Below are 20,011 nucleotides of genomic sequence, written 5' to 3'. Positions count from 1 at the left end.
CCGGGCCGATGCCAGGAACAGCCGCCGTCGCCGCCGCGACCGCGGCCGCTGCAGCGGCGGCGGCCGGCCGCCAGTCATCTCTCAGCGCGTGCAGGTACGACTGCGGCTGCATTCCAACGGCCCGTCGGCCACCAGACTCCTCATCGCCGAGAAGTCCCGACCTACGAGGAGCGCCGTGGTCATGCCGTATCGAGCCCATGGCGATGCTGTTGGCGGCTTGTAGCTCAGGCAGCTGCAGTGCAGGACTGCCCCGGTCGTGCAGCACCTGCGCCGCCGCAGCGGCGGCGCCGTTGCCGGTAGCTGCGGCGGTCCCGCCGCCACCGCCGAGGGCGCCACTAGCCGCCGGGCCAACGACGGCAGCCAAGCCGCATCGGTTATCCGCATCAGCGTCGTCGCCGCCGTCGACCACGGCTGCCAGCGCTGCGGAAGCGGACGCGCCGTACAGTGTCGCCGCCGCCGCCGCTGCCGCGGCGGAGGTATGGTGATGGTGATGCAGCGTCTGCTGGTGGACGGTGTTGCGGGCGGTGCCGCTGGCGGAGGCGCGTACGACACCGCCGCCGCCGCCGCTACCGCTACCGCCGCCGCCGTTTCCACCCGCGACCTCTTTTGAAAGCGCCGGGTGGTGGAGGTTATGGTGGGCTGCGGCGTGCTGGTGTGCATGGTGGTGGCGCATGTCATCTGGCGAGTTGGAGTTCGGATGGCGGCTAGCAGCCTGCGAGGTTGCGTAATCCATTGGAGAAAGGTCAGGCGAAATGTTCATGCGCATGTAGTGCTTTGCCTGTGGTCTGTGTGGACTGCACATGTTAGGAGAAATCGATAAACGCGCATCTGCCACAGCGCTCGCGTCACCATAAAAGGGAGCGCGTGTTCCGAGCTCCAGGCTCCACATCCAACACCACTGGCAGCAAATAAAAGGATCCCGGCGATGCCAGTTCATCTGCATGTGCTCAAAAATGGTAGCAGCAGGCAGTTGAGCGCAGATAGGCTCCTGCCAGATAGGCTCATACTATTAAAAACCCTAAACCTCAGGCCTCTTATTACAAATGCACAACACGCCGCGTCGCACCGCGCCGCCCCCGACAACGGGCGTTACTGCCGTACCTTGTCAGCTGGAGAACACTTTTCGTTGCTGTTTGCTGCCGCAGGGCCCATATGACCGGTGCTGGCGCCGCCGCCGCCGCCGCCAAGCATGCCCAGCAGCGCCGCCGCTGGCCCGACGCTCATGCGTGCACCGCCGTCGCCGTCAGGGTCGCCGCCAATGGCATCCGTGTTGTCGCACCCGCCGCCGCCGCCGCCGTCACAGCCGCCGTCGTCATCATCATCGTTGCCTACGTCAGCGCTGCCGGCGTTGTCATTATCATCACCACGCTCCTCTACCTCTTCACATCCATTGACGCCCATCGCGCCCGCGGTCTCGCCACCATGCTCGTCCAAAGGCAACAAATTCTCATCCGTTTGCATCATGTCCCGTGGGTCTGCGCCCACACCCGAATCGCCATGCTCCGAAGCCGAACCCATGCGACTGTCGTCCTCGGCCATATCCACGGTGTCGCTGGTGGTGGTTCCGTTGCTGTCGCTGTCAGTGCCGTCATGGGAAGGCCCGGCGGCCATGCCCATGCTCGAGTCGCGCGGGTCGGGAACACCGCCTAAGAATGAAAAAACCAGTAAACACGGGCACAGGACAAGGGCGCAAGACAACCAGTGAATACGAGCATAGGACATAGATATAAAGTAAGGGTAGAAATGAAAGGTCGGGAGCAGAAGTTTGGGGGCAGGGCATCAAGGGGCTAGGATTAGCACACAGGCATGCGTGCACACAAACTGCAGCGGCATGGACAGAGCAGAAGTCGGCGGGTTTTGAGCTGGGACCGATGAGAGATGTCACAGCTTGCGGTGTCCCAGAAGTTTCCCAGACAGAGGTACGGCAGTGCTCCTGTCCATTTTCCCTTTTCCTGTTTATTTTCCCTTCTTTGTCGAACATTTTTGTTAGCTGGTCTGATGTACCTTCGGCTCGCTCGACCTATACGCCCTACATGACCCAGTCCCGGGCTTTCTTCAGGTGAAGAGGTCCCACCACCACCATGTAATGTGCTTGTTGTTGTGCTCGTGTGTTGTTGATTGGCGCCACCGACCACGATGTAAGTAGTAGTGTTGATCGCAGTTCTTAGATGGTGATGGTGATGGTGATGGTGATGATGATGATGGCGGTTGTGACTTGAAGCTGTCAGCTGTGGCTGTGTTTATGTGTGTATGTATGTGTGGGGTTCTTAAAATATTTCGTACCTTTCAATTTGGGGTCACCCTCAGAATCCGCCCTCAACCCCCCAACCCCAACCCCAACCCCAACCCACACATCCCCACACCGCATAACCACCATTCAAACGCACCATCGTGGCGCGCGGGACTGCGCGTCTCTGCGCGGTGGCTGGCAACCTCACCCAGCCCGGCCCCCGTCGCTGGAGGCCCCTGGAGCATCAGGAGCTGGTGCTCATGCGGCGGCTTCGAGGCCTGACCCTCCCTGGAGCGGGACCTGTACGGCATGGTACGGCACGGTGAGGTGAGCACCTCACCTTCCCTTCATCACAAACAAACGATGGCAAACAAACACTAATTCATTTTGCCCAAGCCATCACGCCATCACGCGACGCGCGCCAGGAACAATTGCATTCAAAAGGTTCAAGATAAATAGATACACGTGTGGTTGAACTCAGGTATTGAGCTAGCAAACGAATTGGAGCAGTAAGATCTGGGAAGTTACAAATAATGTATATAATTATTGGGGAAGAGACATCACGGGGGGTTCTGCAGTCTGCCAAAAAAGGGAGGGGCGCGGCAGAGTGATTAAAGCCACAGGCTATGCGATAGACGCAGCTCCAAACGTTTGCACCTTTGGCCAGCTGCATTTCTCCCCCCCCCCCCTTTCCCCCCCCTTTCTGCACCTGGAACCGTCGAATCGCTGGCTGACCATCTCGCCCAGTCCCGCCGCTGCCGCTGCCTTGCTGCTGCCAACGCCACCGACAAGGCCCCCGGCGGCGCCGCCGCCAGCACCGCCGCCGCCGTCGAGGCCCCGCGCCGCGGCCGCCGGCGGCACCTCCATGGACCCGCTGTCATCCCCCCCACCGCCGCCACCTTCCTCCGACGCATCACTCTCCTCCGCAATCACCGTCGCATGCACAGATGCCGCGGGGTGCCCCGCCTCCGCATCCATCTGAAGCGCCGAGTTGTTATCCGCCTGCTCGCCGTCGCCGCCGGCTGCGCCGCCAGCGCTGCCGACGCTGGCGCCGGCAACAACGGCGGCGGTCCCGGCGCCATTGCCGCCCATCAGTAGCGCCCCTTCCAGCTGCGCCACCCCGGGACTGCAGCCGGCTCCCTCGCCCCGTGGCCCCACCTTGCCGAAGCCGCTGCCGGCGGCGGCGCTGCTTCCCCGGTGGTGGTGGTGATGATACCCTGCAGGTCCCAGCAGGAGCCCTTGCGCGTGGTGGTTGTGATGGTGGTGCGCTACCTGGCTATGATGCATTCCAGGGTGGCCATGAGGGGCCCCGCCGCCAGCGGCGCCGTTGTTTAGGTTGCTGCCACGGCCGGCGGCAAGGGCAGCAGCTCCCGAGCTTCCGTGCATGGCTGACCTTGCGCCGCCGCCGCATCCGCCACCGCCGCCGCGCTGCGTCGACCATTGTGGCGCCTGGTAGGCCTCCGGGCTGCCGCCGCTGCCGCCAGCATCGCGGCCGCGGCCGCCACCGCCGCCATCGTCAGCAACAACATCCCGCAACGCCGCTGCCGCCACGGCACCTGGGCTTGTGTGTAGGCCGCGACTTGCCGCCGTCGCCTGGTCCACAACCTGCCCCTCCGTATCCATTGGCTCCGCCGCCGCCGCTGCGGGACCGATGGCTGCACCATGCATCGAGTGCGCCGCTGCCGCCAACGCAGCGCCGCCGCCACCACCACCACCACCCCCGTCATGAAGAGTAGCAGCCCCGTTGGCTTTGCCGCCGCCAGCAGCCCGTCCCGCACCGCTCCCGCTGCCATCAAGCCCACCGCCCCCGCCGCCGGCATTCCCACTGACAACCGCTCCCCCCACGCCGCCGTCGCCAGCGCCACTCCCGCCCATGCCCTCGCTCATCTCCTGCCCGACGGCGTTGCTGGCTGACGCTTGCTGTACCGCCGCGGCAAAAATCCCCGACCCTTCATTCGCGCCAGCGACGCCGCTCTGCCGCTGGCTGTTGTACGCCGCGGACGTGGCCTGCAACAGCAAACTCAGCGCGACCTGCAAGTGCGAGCGGTAATCTGCTGTCTGCGTCATCGACGGACCCGCGCCGTATGCGTTACTGTGCGCGTTAATCGCCAGATTGTTGTTGTGGTGATGGTTATTGTTATGCTCGTTAAGATTTCCGGCCCCGAAACCCATGCCGACGAAGCCAGCGCCTGCACCCACAGATGCAGCGGCGGCGGCGGCGGCGCCAGCGGCCGCGGGTCCGCCGCCGCCACCTGCAGGGGCGGCGGCGTCCGCGCCGTTGCCGGGGTGGTCTGCGTCCGCGGCGTTCCCCAGTGGTACGCCAGCGCCAAGAAGCGCCCCCATCGGGGCTACCGACGCCATGACAGTTTCAGCAGCAGACGCCGCCGGCGCGGCCGCAGCAGCGGCACGTCTCAAAGTACCTTCCGCCTCAGGGCTGCCTGCGCCTTCGCCACCCGAGCCGCCGGCCCCGGGGTTGCTCCCTGCGCTGTGCTGCGCCCCAGCGGCGGCAGCGGTTGCCGCCGTACACACACGGCCTCCACTACCAAGACCCAGGCCGCGTGCATCCCCTGCAGCACACCGACCATGGCCATGGCCGTTGGCAGCAGTGGCGTTGACAGCCGCACCGGCACCGCCGCCGCCTGCGTGGGCCCCGCTGCCGCCGCCACCGCCGCAGCGCGCCACTGACGCTGCTGCGCAGGGCACGGCCAGGCTCCTACCGCCGCCCATGTCACCACCGCCGCTGCCGCCGCCCGCACTGGCGCCGCCAGCGCTGCGAGCTCCCGCTGACAAACCGTTTTGATGTGCGGACTCATGCCCGGATTCGGATAAGTGACGCGAGGACGTGTCGAGGGCCTGAGTAGAGTGGGCTGCTGCTGCGGCTACATCAGCGGCGCCCATCGGAGAGTCCCTGCTGTCGCCGCCAGGGCTCCCACCACCGCCGCCACCACCAGCAACACCCTTCTCGCCCCCACCGCCAAGAGCGGCAGCAGGCATCGCGCCTCCGGCACCATCAACGGGCGACGCCGCTTGGGCTACGGCACCCGCGGCCACAGCCGCTGCCGCTGCAGCCTGGTTTATGGCCATCTGTGCACTCACAAGCTCTAGCGGAACCATGACCGGCACGTACAATTGCATGGCGGGTCGGGGACCTCCAGCTCCGAAACCAGGCGGCGGCCCGGCGGCGGCGGCGGCGACGCCGCCATCTACGACAGTCCCATTCCCACCACCGCATGCGGAGGTGGCGGTGGCTGTCGCGACAGGCTCTGCAGCAACCTGCAAGCCATGCAGCGCTGCCGCTGCGGCGGCGTCAATGGCGGCCGATCCGCCAGCAGGCGCATTGGTGGCCGCGGCGGGTGCGCCACCTGCCCCCTCGCTCTGACCATGCCCCCGCCCCGGGAACAACAGCGCTTGCGGCTGTTGCTGCTGCTGCTGTTGCTGGCTTTGCGGATCTCCAGTATGCTCTTGTGCTTGGCGATGGTGGTAGTGATGGTGATACTGCGGCGGCGGCAGCACCTGTAGGCCACTGCTTGCATGCGCCGCCGCCGCCGCCGCCGCCGCCGCAGCAGCGGCCATGGAGCGCTGGTGCGGGTGCGCTTGGGGGTGCTGGACTCCGGATCCAACATGGGACGAGCCTTGGGTGTGCTGCTGCTGCGGCAGCGGCTGCTGCTGCTCAGACTTTCCCCGCCCTAGCCCGGATGGTGTCGCCATGATTGCTCCTCCTTGATCGTCTGCGAGTCCGCCGGCGCCGGCGCCGCCTGCCGCCGCCGCTGCGGCCGCGGCCGCAGTCATGGACGCGCTCATGAGCAATCCCTGGAGCCCGTGCATATCCGCCAGTGCAAACGGGTGGACCCCATGCTGCCCTCCGCCGTACACCGGCCCCAGCAATGCGCCCGACATACTGTACGACGACCTGCCGCGGCGGGTCCTGGCGTGGCGGCTCACGACACCGTCCGGTGAGGAGGGAAGTGCGGCCGCTTGCTGGCCATGGGTCCCAAGGCCTGCAGGAGCAGTGATGCCCGCGCCTGCCCCTGTGTCACTGCCGTGACCAGCGCCGTGCACGTCGCCGTCGCCGTCGTCCTGCATTCCGGCCCCAGCTGGGCCGCTAACCCACGGAGCTGAAGCTGGGGCCGGGCCAACTTGGTGGAGGAGAGCCTGCTGCTGCTGCTGTGGTGGTGGTGGCGGCGACAGCAGCTGATTATGGCCTGGCTGCGTCGGGGACGCTGGTTCGGCCGCTTGCAGTACCGCCGCCGCCGCCGCCAGGGGCGGCTGTGAGAGCTCTCCAGCAACACTTTCCGCCTGTTCAGACGGTTGCCATAGCAGCCCCCCGCCAGGTGCTGCGGCGCCGCCCAAGCCCGGCCCCGTGCCAGCCGAAGCGGCTGCCGCCGCCGCCGCCGCAGCTGCTGCTTGCTGCTGCATGTGGCTTGCTGCATGGAGCTGTAGCTGGCCAAGCGCCGCGAGGTTGAATGGAGAGGCGGCCAGCAGGGAGTGGGGGAGGGGCGGTGGCCTGTGGCCAGTGGCGGCGATACTTGTCGCGCCGCGGCCCAAGCCCTGCACAAGCCCCCAGCCGCCGACCAGCCCGTTGCCCAGCAATGCAGCTGCAGCGGCGGCGGCGGCCGTTGCGGGGTACATGCCTTCTGCCACCGAGCCGCCTCCGCCAACGGTACTTGCCCACTGCATGCAGCATGAAAATTGGCATCGAAATCCGACATCGCTGAATGCTTCCCTCCATCACGTCATCTTGCGCGTTGGACGCGCATTGCACATGGGGCTTGGCAGCTGACAGCACTTTGCAAGGATTTGCAAGTACACACACACACACACACACAGACACACACACACACAGACACACACACTCAGACACACACACATGCCGGCGCCCCTTTCCTGCCTAGGCTGCTTGCAAAAAGGCGGCTGCCAATCCAGAAGGGTTGGAAAACGAAATGGCATACATCCAGGCATTGGTAACCGCAGATAGTCATGTCTCTCGCCGAGCGGGCACGCCATCCCTGCTTTTCGCACAACTTCCTGTTCTCCGGCCCTCCCCCCCCCCCGCATGCCTTCTTTACTTCTGGCGCATCAGTCTTTCCTTGCCATCAGCTTCACTCGCTCGTGGTTCGTCGTTCCCCCCGCACGCACCAGATGGACAAGAAGGGAGGGCCCCCTCACTTCCTACCACCACCACCACCACCATCACCACCACCACCACCATCACCACCACCACTATCACCACCACCACCACCACTATCACCACCACCACCACCACCACTATCACCACCACCACCACCACCACCACACACGCGCCATAATTGTCAGAGCCAATTCTCAAAGCTACCGAACAGACGTGACATCCTTTGAACTGACTCCTTTTCCATTCATTTCGCTCAGGTTGCTCAGGTCCCAAAAAATGATTACCTTGTCTCTCATCGGTACCGTACCTGAAGGCTATGCTGGTGGGCTTTCCGCGGGGAGGGTGGTCCGGGGGCTCTTCCGGGCGCCTGGATCTGTCCATACACCGACGCCGGCGTCGCGCCGCGTATGTTTGACCGCGTTGGGTGACCTCGTATGCCGTGACCCACAACCGCGCCTTCCTGCTCTGCCTCACTACGCCCGGCGTGACCATGACAGTGGCCGTGGCCTTCTCCTCGTGTTTCCGCGGCCTGGGAGGTGATGCTGTGGGGTCGCTGTACCTCCGGCGAAGACGCGTAATGTTCGGCTGTTGGTCCTGCGCCGCGACCATAAGGCGTCTGGTCTGCTGCCGCCGGCGCTGCGTGGCGCTGCTGCTGTTGCTGCTGCTGGAGTTGCTGGTGATGGTGTGCGTGTTGCTGTTGTTGCTGTACTTGCTGTTGCAGAAACGCTTGCTGGTGGGTTTGCAGTTGATGCTGCTTATTATTAGGGTAATGTTGCTGTGGCGGCGGCGGCAGCTTGCTGCTGTTGTTTACGTTACGGATTGCAGGATGGACCGCCGTGGAAATGAGGCTATTGGCGGGCCGGGAGCCCTGCTGAGGACGGTTTGACCGGACAGGACCTGTGTAAAAAGGAAGGAAGCGTGCTGGCTGAATAAAAGACGAGATAACGGGCGGGCTTACGATTTTTCTCGGTGTGTCGCGATCAGGTTGGCGCAAATTGTTCAGCTTGGAACAACACGTCGTAAAACCCAAATCCCGCGCATAGGCTTACCGTCAGGCTCCGCGGCTGACAGCGCGCTGTCCTCGTCAACGGATCGTTCCGGCTGAACCGCCGATCCCGCAGCACGTGCACCTTCGAATGATACCGCCGTTGACACTTGGCTCCGGGCTGCGCGCTGTGGAGCAGAACGGCAAAGACAGCACGTCGGCAAAGCAGCTAATTGCCCTGGCAACTTAATTCCACGACATAATGATTAAGGATACAGGTTTTCTTCGGGAAACATCCTACCGGACTGGGAGGCTCTCCTGTGCTGCCCGCTGCCGGCTCCGACGCCTGGCCCTCCGACTCTTGCTGGGAAACAGTAACGCTGGTGACAGCATTCGATAGGGCTGTGTCTGCTCCTGAGGCTTGCCGTCGTGTCGGATTCGCAAGCGCAGAGCGCTCCATTGCCTAAAGTCAACACGCCGGCCTTGGAGAGTCTTACAGCTTCCCGAAAATCCATAATGCCAAACAGATTGTAAACATTTTCAGGCACTGCGTCGCGGGATCATATCAGGAGCGCGCCTTCCTACTTCCGACCGCAATCGTTCGCTACCTGCGCTAGGCTCTGCACCAAGAAGGGCTGGTTAATCATGTTTGTGAGCATAAGCAGCCACGGATGAGCGACCACGGCCGCGCTATACGTTTTTTACGCCTGCGCGCCTATGGTAACTTCAGCATCGCGTTGGCATCCGCCACCGTACATTGGATAGCTAGGATCTAAGGGACAAAAGCATACAACTGAAAACAACGGTAATTGCACACCAATTGCAAGTTTGTACAATTCTCGTCATCAGAATATGATACGCCGTACGTAGTACAATATATCACAAATTCAACCTCAAACTGCAGCTTATACTTTTTCTCATGATTCGATTATATACTGTGCTGTTGGGGGCCCTGGAAAGCAGAAATCCAATTCACTAGGACAGCCATGACATTATCAGCTGCGTACTTTTCTCGGAGCGAAAATATATGTGAAGCAGGTAATGATGGTCTGCACAGTGAAGCTGTAGAAGGAACCTAAATGTTCAGGACCGGTACTGTGAACGCCTTCTCTTACGTAAATCCGCTCATCACAACGCCGTATACCGCTTTAACCATTGACACGGCGTCACATCTTAGGAGTTCGCAGTTTGCATGTGTAAGGTAGGAAAGAACCTGTTCGGTCGGTTCCAGCCCTGACAGGCTGGATGGTTTAAATAGGAATCACCGTGATGCGAGCGTCATCCGCTTGCATTGAAATGGGAATGGAATATACTCCACGGCGAGGTGAACTGTGTTCCTTCTTACCCGACCGGAAACATGAACAGCGGCCGATGATGTCTCGTCCAAAACACACAAACCAGCATTACGAAACACACACACACACACACACGAGACGCAACTGTCAATGTCGCTTACCAGCACTGTCCAGTAAAAAGCCACTTAACTACCGCGCAGCCCCTGCAGATCTTGCAACGGTGCTCATGTAACGGGTCAGGTCGGTGTGTATCAAGCCTCTGATCAAACAAAACACCCTTCATCCTCGTTCGCGGTAAGAAAATCCTTCACTCCAGTCAAACCGTGGTCAACCTTTAGCTAATGCAAAACTGACAGGTAACTATTCTGCCGGAGATGCTGCTGCTGATGATGATGATGAAACAGTCCATGCGCCAAGCGACGTCGTCATTACCCGCTTTAACTGGCCCGGCACACGGTCACACACCACCATCGCATGCCCGTAAATGAGGCGATTCTCCCGGTTCTTCATCATCGTCGTTTTCTTCAATTCTCCCGGTTCCAGCAGGTTTCATCGTCCCGAAACCCTAAAGCCCTAAACCCCTTTTCACAGCCGTGAGCACATCCACATCTCCCCCGGGCGGGAGGGAGGCCCCGGGCGGGAATTAATTTTTTTCCCGACTGCCCGAGCCGCGACCCACAGGCTTGCCTTTGCCCGGACGACCGCCTAACCTCCTCTTTCCATCACGGCCTCAGTGTCTTACGACTTCCCCTTGAGTCACGACCATTATTGCCGTAACCCTGTTCCCACACGGCACAGCTGCGAACCTGATGCCCTGGCCTTCGCGCGGCCTCTTGTCATGTCGTGTCGTGTTGTGTCTTGTCTTGACTGAGTAAATTCAAAAACATCAACAGCAAACCTGGATGCCCAGGGCTGGCTGGACATTGATGCTTTGGGGCCCTCTGGCATCGTATACCTCCCAGCGGCCCGTTTTCGTCTCGTGCCAATACTACCTACACTCTCCCCCCCCGCTTCAACCTCCTCCGCATTGATTGTGATGTTGACCTGCCGTGGCACATTACAAGAACACACACGTACGCACACACGCATACATACGCACACACACATACACACGGGTGCGGTCCCGGGTGAAGATATGTCCCCCCTGTCCCACACATCATACACACACGGGAATCTGCATGGCAGTCATCCTGCACGCACCCCAACACCCATAGCCGTCGACACCCCAGTCTTCTTGGTGTGCCTATGCTGCTGCTTGTCGCTGCTTGCCACTGCTTGCTGTTTGCTGTGCTAATGACGGTGATGATGATGACAATGTACACCTGTATGATGTAAGTAAAAACTTACGCCGTTCAACACGCCTCCGCTTGGCCCACACACCAATCCTGCTTCACTGCCGTGCCCATAACACCAACCAACCAACCAACCAACTAACCAACCAACCAATCGCGGCAGCCTCAGCGCCAGCCAACCCGCCACATTCCATCCCTCCACATAAATCCTCCCAACTTGCCAAACCCACGCCGCGATACACCACATATCAGAAGAACCGTGTGCCAGACCGGGACAGCATCAGCTACACGGTGGGTTGGTCGACCACTGCGCCCCTTCAGCTGGCTGCGTCGGCTGACTGCGGGACTGGCAGCTTTCGGTGCAGCAGTCACTCACCGGTTTACGCAGCTGGGGACAAGTGCGGCCTGACTGACGTAGCTCGTAGCGCCGCGGCACACACCTAAGGATAAGGTCACCCCCGTCGACCCCTAGGAACCCCTAGGACCCCCCCTAAGACCCCCTAGGATCCCTAGGACTTGCGCAGGTTATCAAGTCGCGCTTGCAGATCTTCATCAAGCCCCGCCCCGCCCTCCGCCTCCGCCACGGCCGGTGCGGCCTGAGGCTTCTCGGCAATGCGTGTCCCCGGCGCCGCCGCCAACTGACGCAAAAAGGGGAGAGAGAAAGAGTGTGTGTGTGTGTGTGAGTGAGAGAGAGAGAAAGGAATGAGAGAGGGGGAAATCACATGCGGCACGAGGGGAAGAGAGAGAGAGAGAGGGGAGTGAGAGGGGGGAAATCACATGCGGCACGAGGGGAAGAGAGAGAGAGAGGGGAGTGAGAGGGAGGAAATCACATGCGGCACGAGGGGAAGAGAGAGAGAGAGGGGAGTGAGAGGGGGGAAATCACATGCGGCACGAGGGGAAGAGAGAGAGAGAGAGGGGAGTGAGAGGGGGGAAATCACATGCGGCACGAGGGGAAGAGAGAGAGAGAGAGAGGGGAGTGAGAGGGGGGAAATCACATGCGGCACGAGGGGAAGAGAGAGAGAGAGAGGGGAGTGAGAGGGGGGAAATCACATGCGGCACGAGGGGAAGAGAGAGAGAGAGAGAGGGGAGTGAGAGGGGGGAAATCACATGCGGCACGAGGGGAAGAGAGAGAGAGGGGGGGGAGTGAGAGGGGGGGAAATCACATGCGGCACGAGGGGGGAGAGAGAGAGAGAGAGAGAGAGGGGAGTGAGAGGGAGGAAATCACATGCGGCACGAGGGGAAGAGAGAGAGAGAGAGAGGGGAGTGAGAGGGAGGAAATCACATGCGGCAAATAGCATGCAGCAAAAATCCAAAACATTAGGAGGGAAATGGTGCCTCTGGGGCTCTTGGGGGAGACCGACAAGGGGAGACAATGTTGAACATAGCTGCGGAGGAGTTGTGAAGGAGTTATGTTCGCGTAGATTAACCGCTCGAGCGAGTGGATGCGGTTTTGCCAAATTGCCACACAGCAAACAGCAGCAACGTTCATCGCCTCCAAAACGGTTTTGTTTTTTTCGCCTTGACGCACCTCAGTCATGTTGCTGATGCCGATCTCGTCAAGGACCTGATTAACAAGGTTGTCCGTCTCCTCCTCCTCGCCTTCGTCCTGTACGGCATGACGTAGTACGGCACCGCACGGCACACGAGGGCGAGGCCACACAGCATAGTTCAGTACTACTGCACACGGGGTGATTGGGCTCTAAAAATAGATGATCGACGTGGCCGTGTGGCGTTTGCAACAATGCCGCACCCATTTCTTATAGGCATTATCTCCAGGCGCCAAGACATACAAGACATTACACAGTCCAAAAGCGTCACCATAACCCCAGGCTGATCCACTACCCCACTCCGGAGGCATGCAGCAAAGAACGAGCCTACAAACCCAAACCGATCAACGCAAGTTCAACAAAGCTTCCAAAATCGCAGCCGCTGCAGCAACAGCCGCTGCAGCAACAGCCGCTGCAGCAACAGCCGCTGCAGCAACAGCCGCTGCAGCAACAGCCGCTGCAGCAACAGCCGCCGCAGCAGGCAGATAACACCCGGTAGATCTAGATAGAGGAGCGCAACAAATCTGGAAACTGCCCCCCCCTCCCCCTCCCTCTTCCCCTCCCCATCCTACCTGGAGCGCATCGTCCACCGCATCCCCCATCATTTCACTGGTCATCTCCATGCGCTCGTTCTGTCGCTCGAACTCCCGCATGATGGTTTGTAGGTTGGGCAGGTTGAGGCGCCGGTTCATGGCGCGCATGGCCTGCAGGGGCATGATGTGGGGCAGCGGCGGCAGAGAGACACACAGAAACACACACAGCGCCACAAAGACACACACATACATACACACACAGGGGCACGGAAATAAAGTTGCATTCGCGTGCCATTTCCCTCCCCCCGTCAGTTTCCCCCGGCAGTTGGCCCCGCGGCTCATTGTAGTTCATTGACAACACGCAGATCTGGGTGCCCTGCCCTCCTCCATGACTGAAGAGGGCATCAGGCGGTAAATCGTGGCTTCGTCGCGCCCTCGTTCCTTCGGTTGGGGTTCTATACATACATACATACATACATACATACATACATACATACATACATACATACATACATACATACATACAAACAAACATACATACATACATACAAACATACATACATACACACACACCGCTCCCCCCTGTCCCTGTCCCTAATGGTCCCAGCCCAGCTTGTGCTGCTCCGCTCCGGCCGCCGCCTCCCCCCTTACAGAGCCTTTCTTGGTGGCCTATACCCACGACCGCCAACTCCGGCTCGCCAACTCGCCTCTTAATGAGCTAAGCCAGGCAACCCCGGCCGGCTCGCGCCACATTAGCGGCAACTATGAACTGCCGCGGGGTTCCCCCTCGGGCTTTGTTGTGACGACTTTGTGACCCCCTAAATTGAGAACATGTCACAGGTAACGGGCTACATGTACACGGAGGCGAGCCTTGGCGGACCATCCTTAGTCTTGGCCAGCTAATGGGTGGAGCCAGGTTCGTGGGTCAACCCCAGGAAGGGTGACCTGACCCCTGCGCGGATGGCAAGAAAGACGTACCTTGGTCGCCCCACGCATCGCATCCGCCATCGCCTGGGTGGACTTCAGGGTCTGCGTGCGAGGAAAGGGGGAGGGGGAAAGACGAACCACAAACGAGTGAAGCTGCTGCCAGGGCAAGAGTGTACCAGACGTAGAAAAGGGGGGAGGGGGGAGAGGATGCGTGGAGTTTGCGGAGAAGAAGGGAGGGGGAAGCGAAAGGGAGGCCATGGGAGGAAGATCCCATGAGGGACCGGAAGACGACCGTCGTCATTCGGGAGGGGAAGGGAACTTCAATTTGGAGAGACTATAGACCATGATGACAAAGAGGCCATAGACCATAATAAAAAAGACGCCATAGAAGCCATAAGAAAAGTCGATAACGAGAAAGGGAAGCGGGGGGGGAGGGGGGTAAGACGAACCCCGACTGACGACTGAAGTACGTACTGAAGAGGTAAACGGATAGCTGTAGGATAAGACAAGGACCCGTGGGTGAGGGCGGGGGAGGGCCGGGGAGGGACCCAGAGACAACATCCGAGCAAGGCGTGTGGGGGGAGGTGGTGCCCAGCAGGTGGCGCTGTGAAGAGGGTTCCATTCGACCCGAGAGATCCCCACAGGTAGTTACACCACGGCTCTTCATGGAGGATGGAGAGAGGCCACCGTGCCACCTGAATTTGTTCCTATTCCCTAAAAAATTTCCAAATGCTGGTTCATCTTACTGCTCCGGCTGTTACTGGCCCCGATTTTCTGGTGCTCTTGCTGTTGATGCGTTAGCTGGTGGCTTTTGCCATCTTACCGCTAGTCGCAGCGATACCGCTTGCAGCTCCGATTTGAGACCGTACATCTTGGTCACCGCGTGGCGGTTTCGAACCAGGGACTTCGCCATCACTTTGACCGCGTCCTGATGAGGTGAGGGAGTGGGCAGGGCGGCGGGGCAGGCAGGGAAGGTGAGGAGGGCAACGTTGGGTTGAGGACCAACTCCAGGTTGGGGGACATGGGCTGGACACGGAGGCCTGCTGGGGGCTGGTGGTCGGGCAAAGCTTGACATTACATCGCGTCCTATATATGTGGCATGACGTTGAAATTGAAACCACACGTCTTTGCATTGCGCCATTGCAGGAGAGGCAGTTTGTGAGTATGGGTAGCGCGTTTTTGGCTGAGCGTGCTGAGGCGAGGGGTTACAAAAACAGTCCCCGTCCCGTTGCGTGCGCGGCAGCTTTTGACGCGTTGACCTTAGCCTCAATCCACCATTCCTGCTGCGTCACGCGGGTGCTGGAAAGGCAAATGCGGCATGCATCCCGTACACGGTCGTACATAGAAGTAAGCCCCATCGGGCCGGTGTACTCCTCGTACCCAGGGCTTACCATCTGCCCTTCTTTGGCCATTTTTTTAATCTCCATGATAGTTTTCTTTTCCTGCTGTTGTAAGCCCATTCGCTCGCGGTCGAGCTCCCGGATGGCTTTATCAAGCTGCCGCTTGTTCTCCCTAAGCATCTCTACGACGCAAAAAAATTGAATGTTGAGAGGTCAGCAGGCGAGAGCGTAACCTTCTTTAAAGCAGCACAAGGAAGCCACGTTCCGCTAGCTCTCTTGCGACAGCTACCTGCGGGGGTCTTCTTTTTTCCAAACAATGCTTCCAACATCTTTCCAGTCGTGTAAGTAGCTTAATGAACTGCTAGACTGCGAGCGGTTAGGGAGGGCGTTTGGATTTTTAGTGCTAAGCCTCGAGTTCGTTGCACCAACTAAATAAAGTTTCAGCAGCTTGACATAAAAATATGTGGGTCCTTCTATTTGATCCTGATTGCGCTGGCGAGATTTTTAGCTATATGCTCCCGAGGTGTTGTACAGACCGTTGCCGTGACTTCAGAGGAATGTGGAGGGAGACGGGCTGCATCCTTGCAGCTCAATTTGTGAACCAAACGGTTGCCAATGCTTGCCCTCATGTATGAAGTCCTAGTACAGATGTAGAGATTAAAGTCAAGCTTGGAAGGACGCATTAATCAACCGCCGTGCAGACCATGGCCCATCACCCAATTTACATGGAAGCCTTCAAACCCCACATTGTTAGCCTTTCCAGGAAGCAAACTGGTAGCTATGTGTGTCGCCTTGTCGGCGGCGCGATGGACCGGGCTGGAAGATTGGTGCGTCATTTTCAACGCGAGCTTATTAAGCACAGAAAGGATGAAAAGTTATAACTGATATTAATTACAACTAGGCGCTCCTCGATGAATAACTTGGGGAGCGTGGGCTTGCAGGGTGTCGTCGTACACAGCGCTGCACCTGCACGTCCAACATGGATGACGGTGAAGCCCGCGGACAGTCGCGAATCGCCCTTTCGCGAACTAGATTTGATGGAGCTGTGGGATGGGGTAAGATTGGGCGAACCGTCCCATTTTCGTCCGCGGCAAAAGACCTGCCTGAGCAAGACTGCATCAGCCGCTGAGCAGGAGTCTGTGAAAAGTGCGCAGCGGGCCGGACCAGGCACCCTGTGATTTCCGGGTTTACAAGCCCTAACAACTTCTGCTGTACAGCGTTCGAAAGCTCCTTCAAGGAAGCAGGTCGCAAACGAAGTTCGTCTTGCCGTCTGGCTACGGCGTTTAGTCACACGCCGCCGCCGCAGACAGCAGACACGGCAGGAAGCTTCAAACAGTACAAACCCAACACCTCAATTACCGTCTTGAGAACTGATCTGGGTCACACAAGTCTTGGTCCCTCTACCTATCCAGATCTGGGCCAATTAGATTTCTCCCTCGTCCTCCCCCCCTCGAAAAAACATCTGACAGCCAAAATGATTCCGTGTGCGTGTACTGTTCGACTCTCCCTTCTTCGGATTCCTGCCCCCTCCCCCTGGAGGACAACAACAACTGAAACAACGGAAATGTGTGTGCGTGTGTCGTACAGATAGCGCAAGCAATCCGCGGGTTCCACGCCTTTGCGACCATTTGCGATCGGCATTTCTTTATTACGTGTAACCCCGAAACCCCGGAGGTCCTCACTTTGAGGGCCTCACCTTGAGGTTCTCTTTCCAAAGCAACAGCGGTTGCTTGGACGCCGATGTCGATGCAGATCGGCAAGACGCGCGTACGGCAACACGTAAACCCCCTACGTCGTGAGTTTCAGCAACCGACGGCGGCACCCGACTGGAGTGCCGTATTCTCCGACCCCTCCTTACCCCTGGCGCTGGACATCGGCAGCGGCTACGGCCGTTTTCTGTTGCTGCTACAGCGCAATAACCCTGACCAACAAGTCAACTACCTGGGTCTGGAGATCCGCCGTACGGTGCGTGTGCTGTGGGGATCGCGCATACAATCGGAAAATATGGCCTCATACAGTACACAATGTCAATTTGCCATTTTCCCTTGCACTTCCCACACTCACACTTGCCTCCCCTCACTTTTCCCCTCCTATACACCGCCGTGACTATAATTATGCCGTGCCGCCTTATCGGCCGTGTTTGCCCCCATTTCATCTCTCCTATCAATGTCTTTACAATAGCCTCTTACCCCCTCTCCTGTTTATGTTTATCTTGGCAGTTTTTGTTATTGCTTTCTGCACTTTGCAGCTGAAGATATTTTCTCTTCCGCCCTTGTTTTTGCCCACACCGCCCACACCGCCACCACAGCTCGTGGACCGATCCAACGAGTGGGTCAGTCGACTCGGACTCCAAGGTCGAGTGCATTACCTGTTCAGCAACGCCACCGTCAGTCTGACGACACTGCTGGGCAGCTACCCCGGACCCATCACCGACGTGTTCATTCAGTTCCCTGACCCGTGGGTCACCTGTGTGGGGGCTGGGAGGAGGGTTAGGATGACCCGTGGGTCGCTTACTTGACTTGGGGCTCCTGTGACGCTGTGATGACAAGAGGGCAGTTCAAATGGGCTCCATGTTAGACCTTTCCACGAAGGGGGGAAGAGAGAGTTTGTGAGAGAGAGAGTGACAGAAATAGACGCTCGTTCGTGGCGTGCATGTGTCGCTGTGAGGCAGCCCCCACAGCTAATCTCAAGCCCAACTCCGCCTGACCTTCCCCTTCCCTGCCTTCCCCTCCCCCTCATCCCCCTCATCACTCTTTCCTTGGCAGCAGCTTCACTCGTTCGTGGTTCGTCTTTCCCCCCTCATCCCTCCCCAGACACTTCAAGCGGCGCCACCACAAGCGGCGGGTGGTTCAACCCCAGTTAGTGACCGCGCTCCGGGACTTGATGCCGCGGGGAGGTGGGAGCCAGGTTGGGGACTTGGGAGTGGGATGGGTGGGGTAGAGGGCGGGATGTTCTCCAGGACGGGAGGCAAGCCTCCCCACCGACCTTAGCAGGTCTGGATCTCAGGCCCCAACCCAGACCGCTCCACCCGCGGTCAGCGATGAGCGTGCAGGCTTTAATCCTTTTTCTTGCCCTCTGTTTTGCCCTCTTCGAGATTTCTTTTTCGCCTCCATTTCGCCTCTCCACCCGCTTCCTGCAACCCATCCCCTTAACCGCGAGCGCCGTCCCGGGTAATGGCTCTTGAGACACACCTGGTTTTGGGGCCCTGCTCTTCCCCCCAAACCCACCGTATGCATGTGCGCGCTGACACATCACCACGCCACCTCTTGCGGACCTCAGGTAGGCTGCTGCTGCAGTCCGATGTCGAGGAGGCATGTGTGGCCATGGTGAACATGTTTGAAAAGTACGCGGGGGAGGACTTCACGCTGGCTCCCCAACACAGCCAGTGTGCCGTGTTCTTCAGCCGACGCGGCACGGAACAACAACAACAACAACAACAGCAGCAGCAGCAGCTACAGGGCCAGGCAATCCGTGATGGCGGTGAAGCGACGAAGTCGACAACGGCCCCGGCGACCGTTCATCGGGCAGCAGCGACGCAAGCACGGGATGTCGACACCCACGGCTGCGCCGCCGCCGCTGCCGCCGCAGGGGACCAAACGGCGCCAGCGGCGGGAGTACGGCAAACTGAGGTGGGTGTCGTACTTGCGGATACGGACGACGGCGACATGGCCGCTGGAGAGGAAGGCAGCGTAAGCGGCGATGACGACATAATGGGGGTGGACGGCGATTCCGACGAAGAGGACATTCTCAATATGGTTTCGGAGTGGGCCAAGGGTGGCTGGCTTGTGGACAATCCCGTGGGTACACCCACGGAGAGAGAGCATTATGTGGCGCAACAGGGATTACCCGTGTATCGGGTGATGCTGACGAGGGTTTAGGACGTTGCGTGAGGATGTACAACATACACACGGCGGGTCACTTGTTGACCGTACCGGCCGTACAGTCACTTGTTGACCGTACCGGCCGTACAGTCACGGCAATATACACACATGCGCACACGCACATCGTGTTGCATGTATGTGTGTGCGTGTATATGTGCATGTATGTGTGCGTGTGTGTGTGTGTCTGTCGCCAGGCCACAACAAATGCCGGAAAAATATGATGTCGAGCTGTGTGGAGAAGGGTTGCTGTTTGCTGGGTTGGGTGGAGGAAAGGAATGCTTTAAGCCGGAAGCTTCCAGAGCTTCGGATGGATGGAATTTGGGGGAAATTTTGGAAACATGTAAATCCAGGTAATGCGGGAGAAGTTGCAGGAAGTGAAAAAACATTGACAAGTTGGTCGGTTGGAAGCAACTGGGAAGGGAAGGGAAAACAAAACACTGTACTTGTCGTACAGAAGTATGACCGTATCCGGCGCGTGTGGATGTACATCTTCTCGCTGCGGCATACCGACAAAAGGACTGTACGATGGTGGCGGGACGGGCCAGGTGAACGAATGGTTAATTAAACAAGTTCCAGGTTGGCAGGAGGGAGGGAGGGATGGGATGAGGGTGTGATCTAAGGAACCTGCTGCTGCTGCTGCTGCTGTGCTGCACAGATGTATACCGCGGGGTTGCTGGGGAACTCTCGTGATGGGGAACTCTTTCAGCACAGCCGCCCGATACACGGGCGATGGTACTCACCACAGCAGGAAAACCCTGTGCTAATCCTTAATACTTGTTGACGAGTGTGGGAAACCCTCTTGTTGTTCAGCAAAGTACCGAATGGTGACGCAGAGCAAAATGAAAACCAACCG

At 59.3% G+C, this 20,011-nt stretch overlaps 2 protein-coding genes across 2 annotated transcripts; one reads left to right on the top strand and one right to left on the bottom strand.

Moving 5' to 3' along the window:
* Positions 1-9,672: 9,672 nt before the first annotated feature.
* VOLCADRAFT_81374 (uncharacterized protein) lies at positions 9,673-15,606 on the bottom strand (the record flags this gene model as incomplete). The annotated part of the gene is made up of 8 exons (XM_002951098.1): positions 9,673-10,091; positions 11,019-11,568; positions 12,459-12,536; positions 13,050-13,181; positions 13,989-14,039; positions 14,761-14,865; positions 15,329-15,459; positions 15,567-15,606. 7 exons carry the CDS (start codon positions 15,604-15,606, stop codon positions 11,440-11,442), a joined length of 666 nt encoding a protein of 221 aa, XP_002951144.1. The 3' UTR covers positions 9,673-10,091; positions 11,019-11,439.
* A 1,417-nt stretch (positions 15,607-17,023) lies between these two features.
* Positions 17,024-19,155, top strand: VOLCADRAFT_61222 (uncharacterized protein; the record flags this gene model as incomplete). Its single annotated transcript, XM_002951182.1, has 5 exons — positions 17,024-17,242; positions 17,586-17,734; positions 18,091-18,173; positions 18,557-18,669; positions 19,051-19,155. The coding sequence occupies 5 exons, from the start codon at positions 17,024-17,026 to the stop codon at positions 19,153-19,155; spliced, it is 669 nt and encodes a 222-aa protein (XP_002951228.1).
* Positions 19,156-20,011: the final 856 nt, after the last annotated feature.

This window comes from Volvox carteri, assembly GCF_000143455.1.
Source record: "Volvox carteri f. nagariensis unplaced genomic scaffold VOLCAscaffold_22, whole genome shotgun sequence".
In the NCBI taxonomy this organism is placed as follows: Eukaryota; Viridiplantae; Chlorophyta; class Chlorophyceae; order Chlamydomonadales; family Volvocaceae; genus Volvox; species Volvox carteri.
Note: the sequence above shows the minus strand (reverse complement) of the source record. Positions and strands in the feature narration are given on the sequence as shown.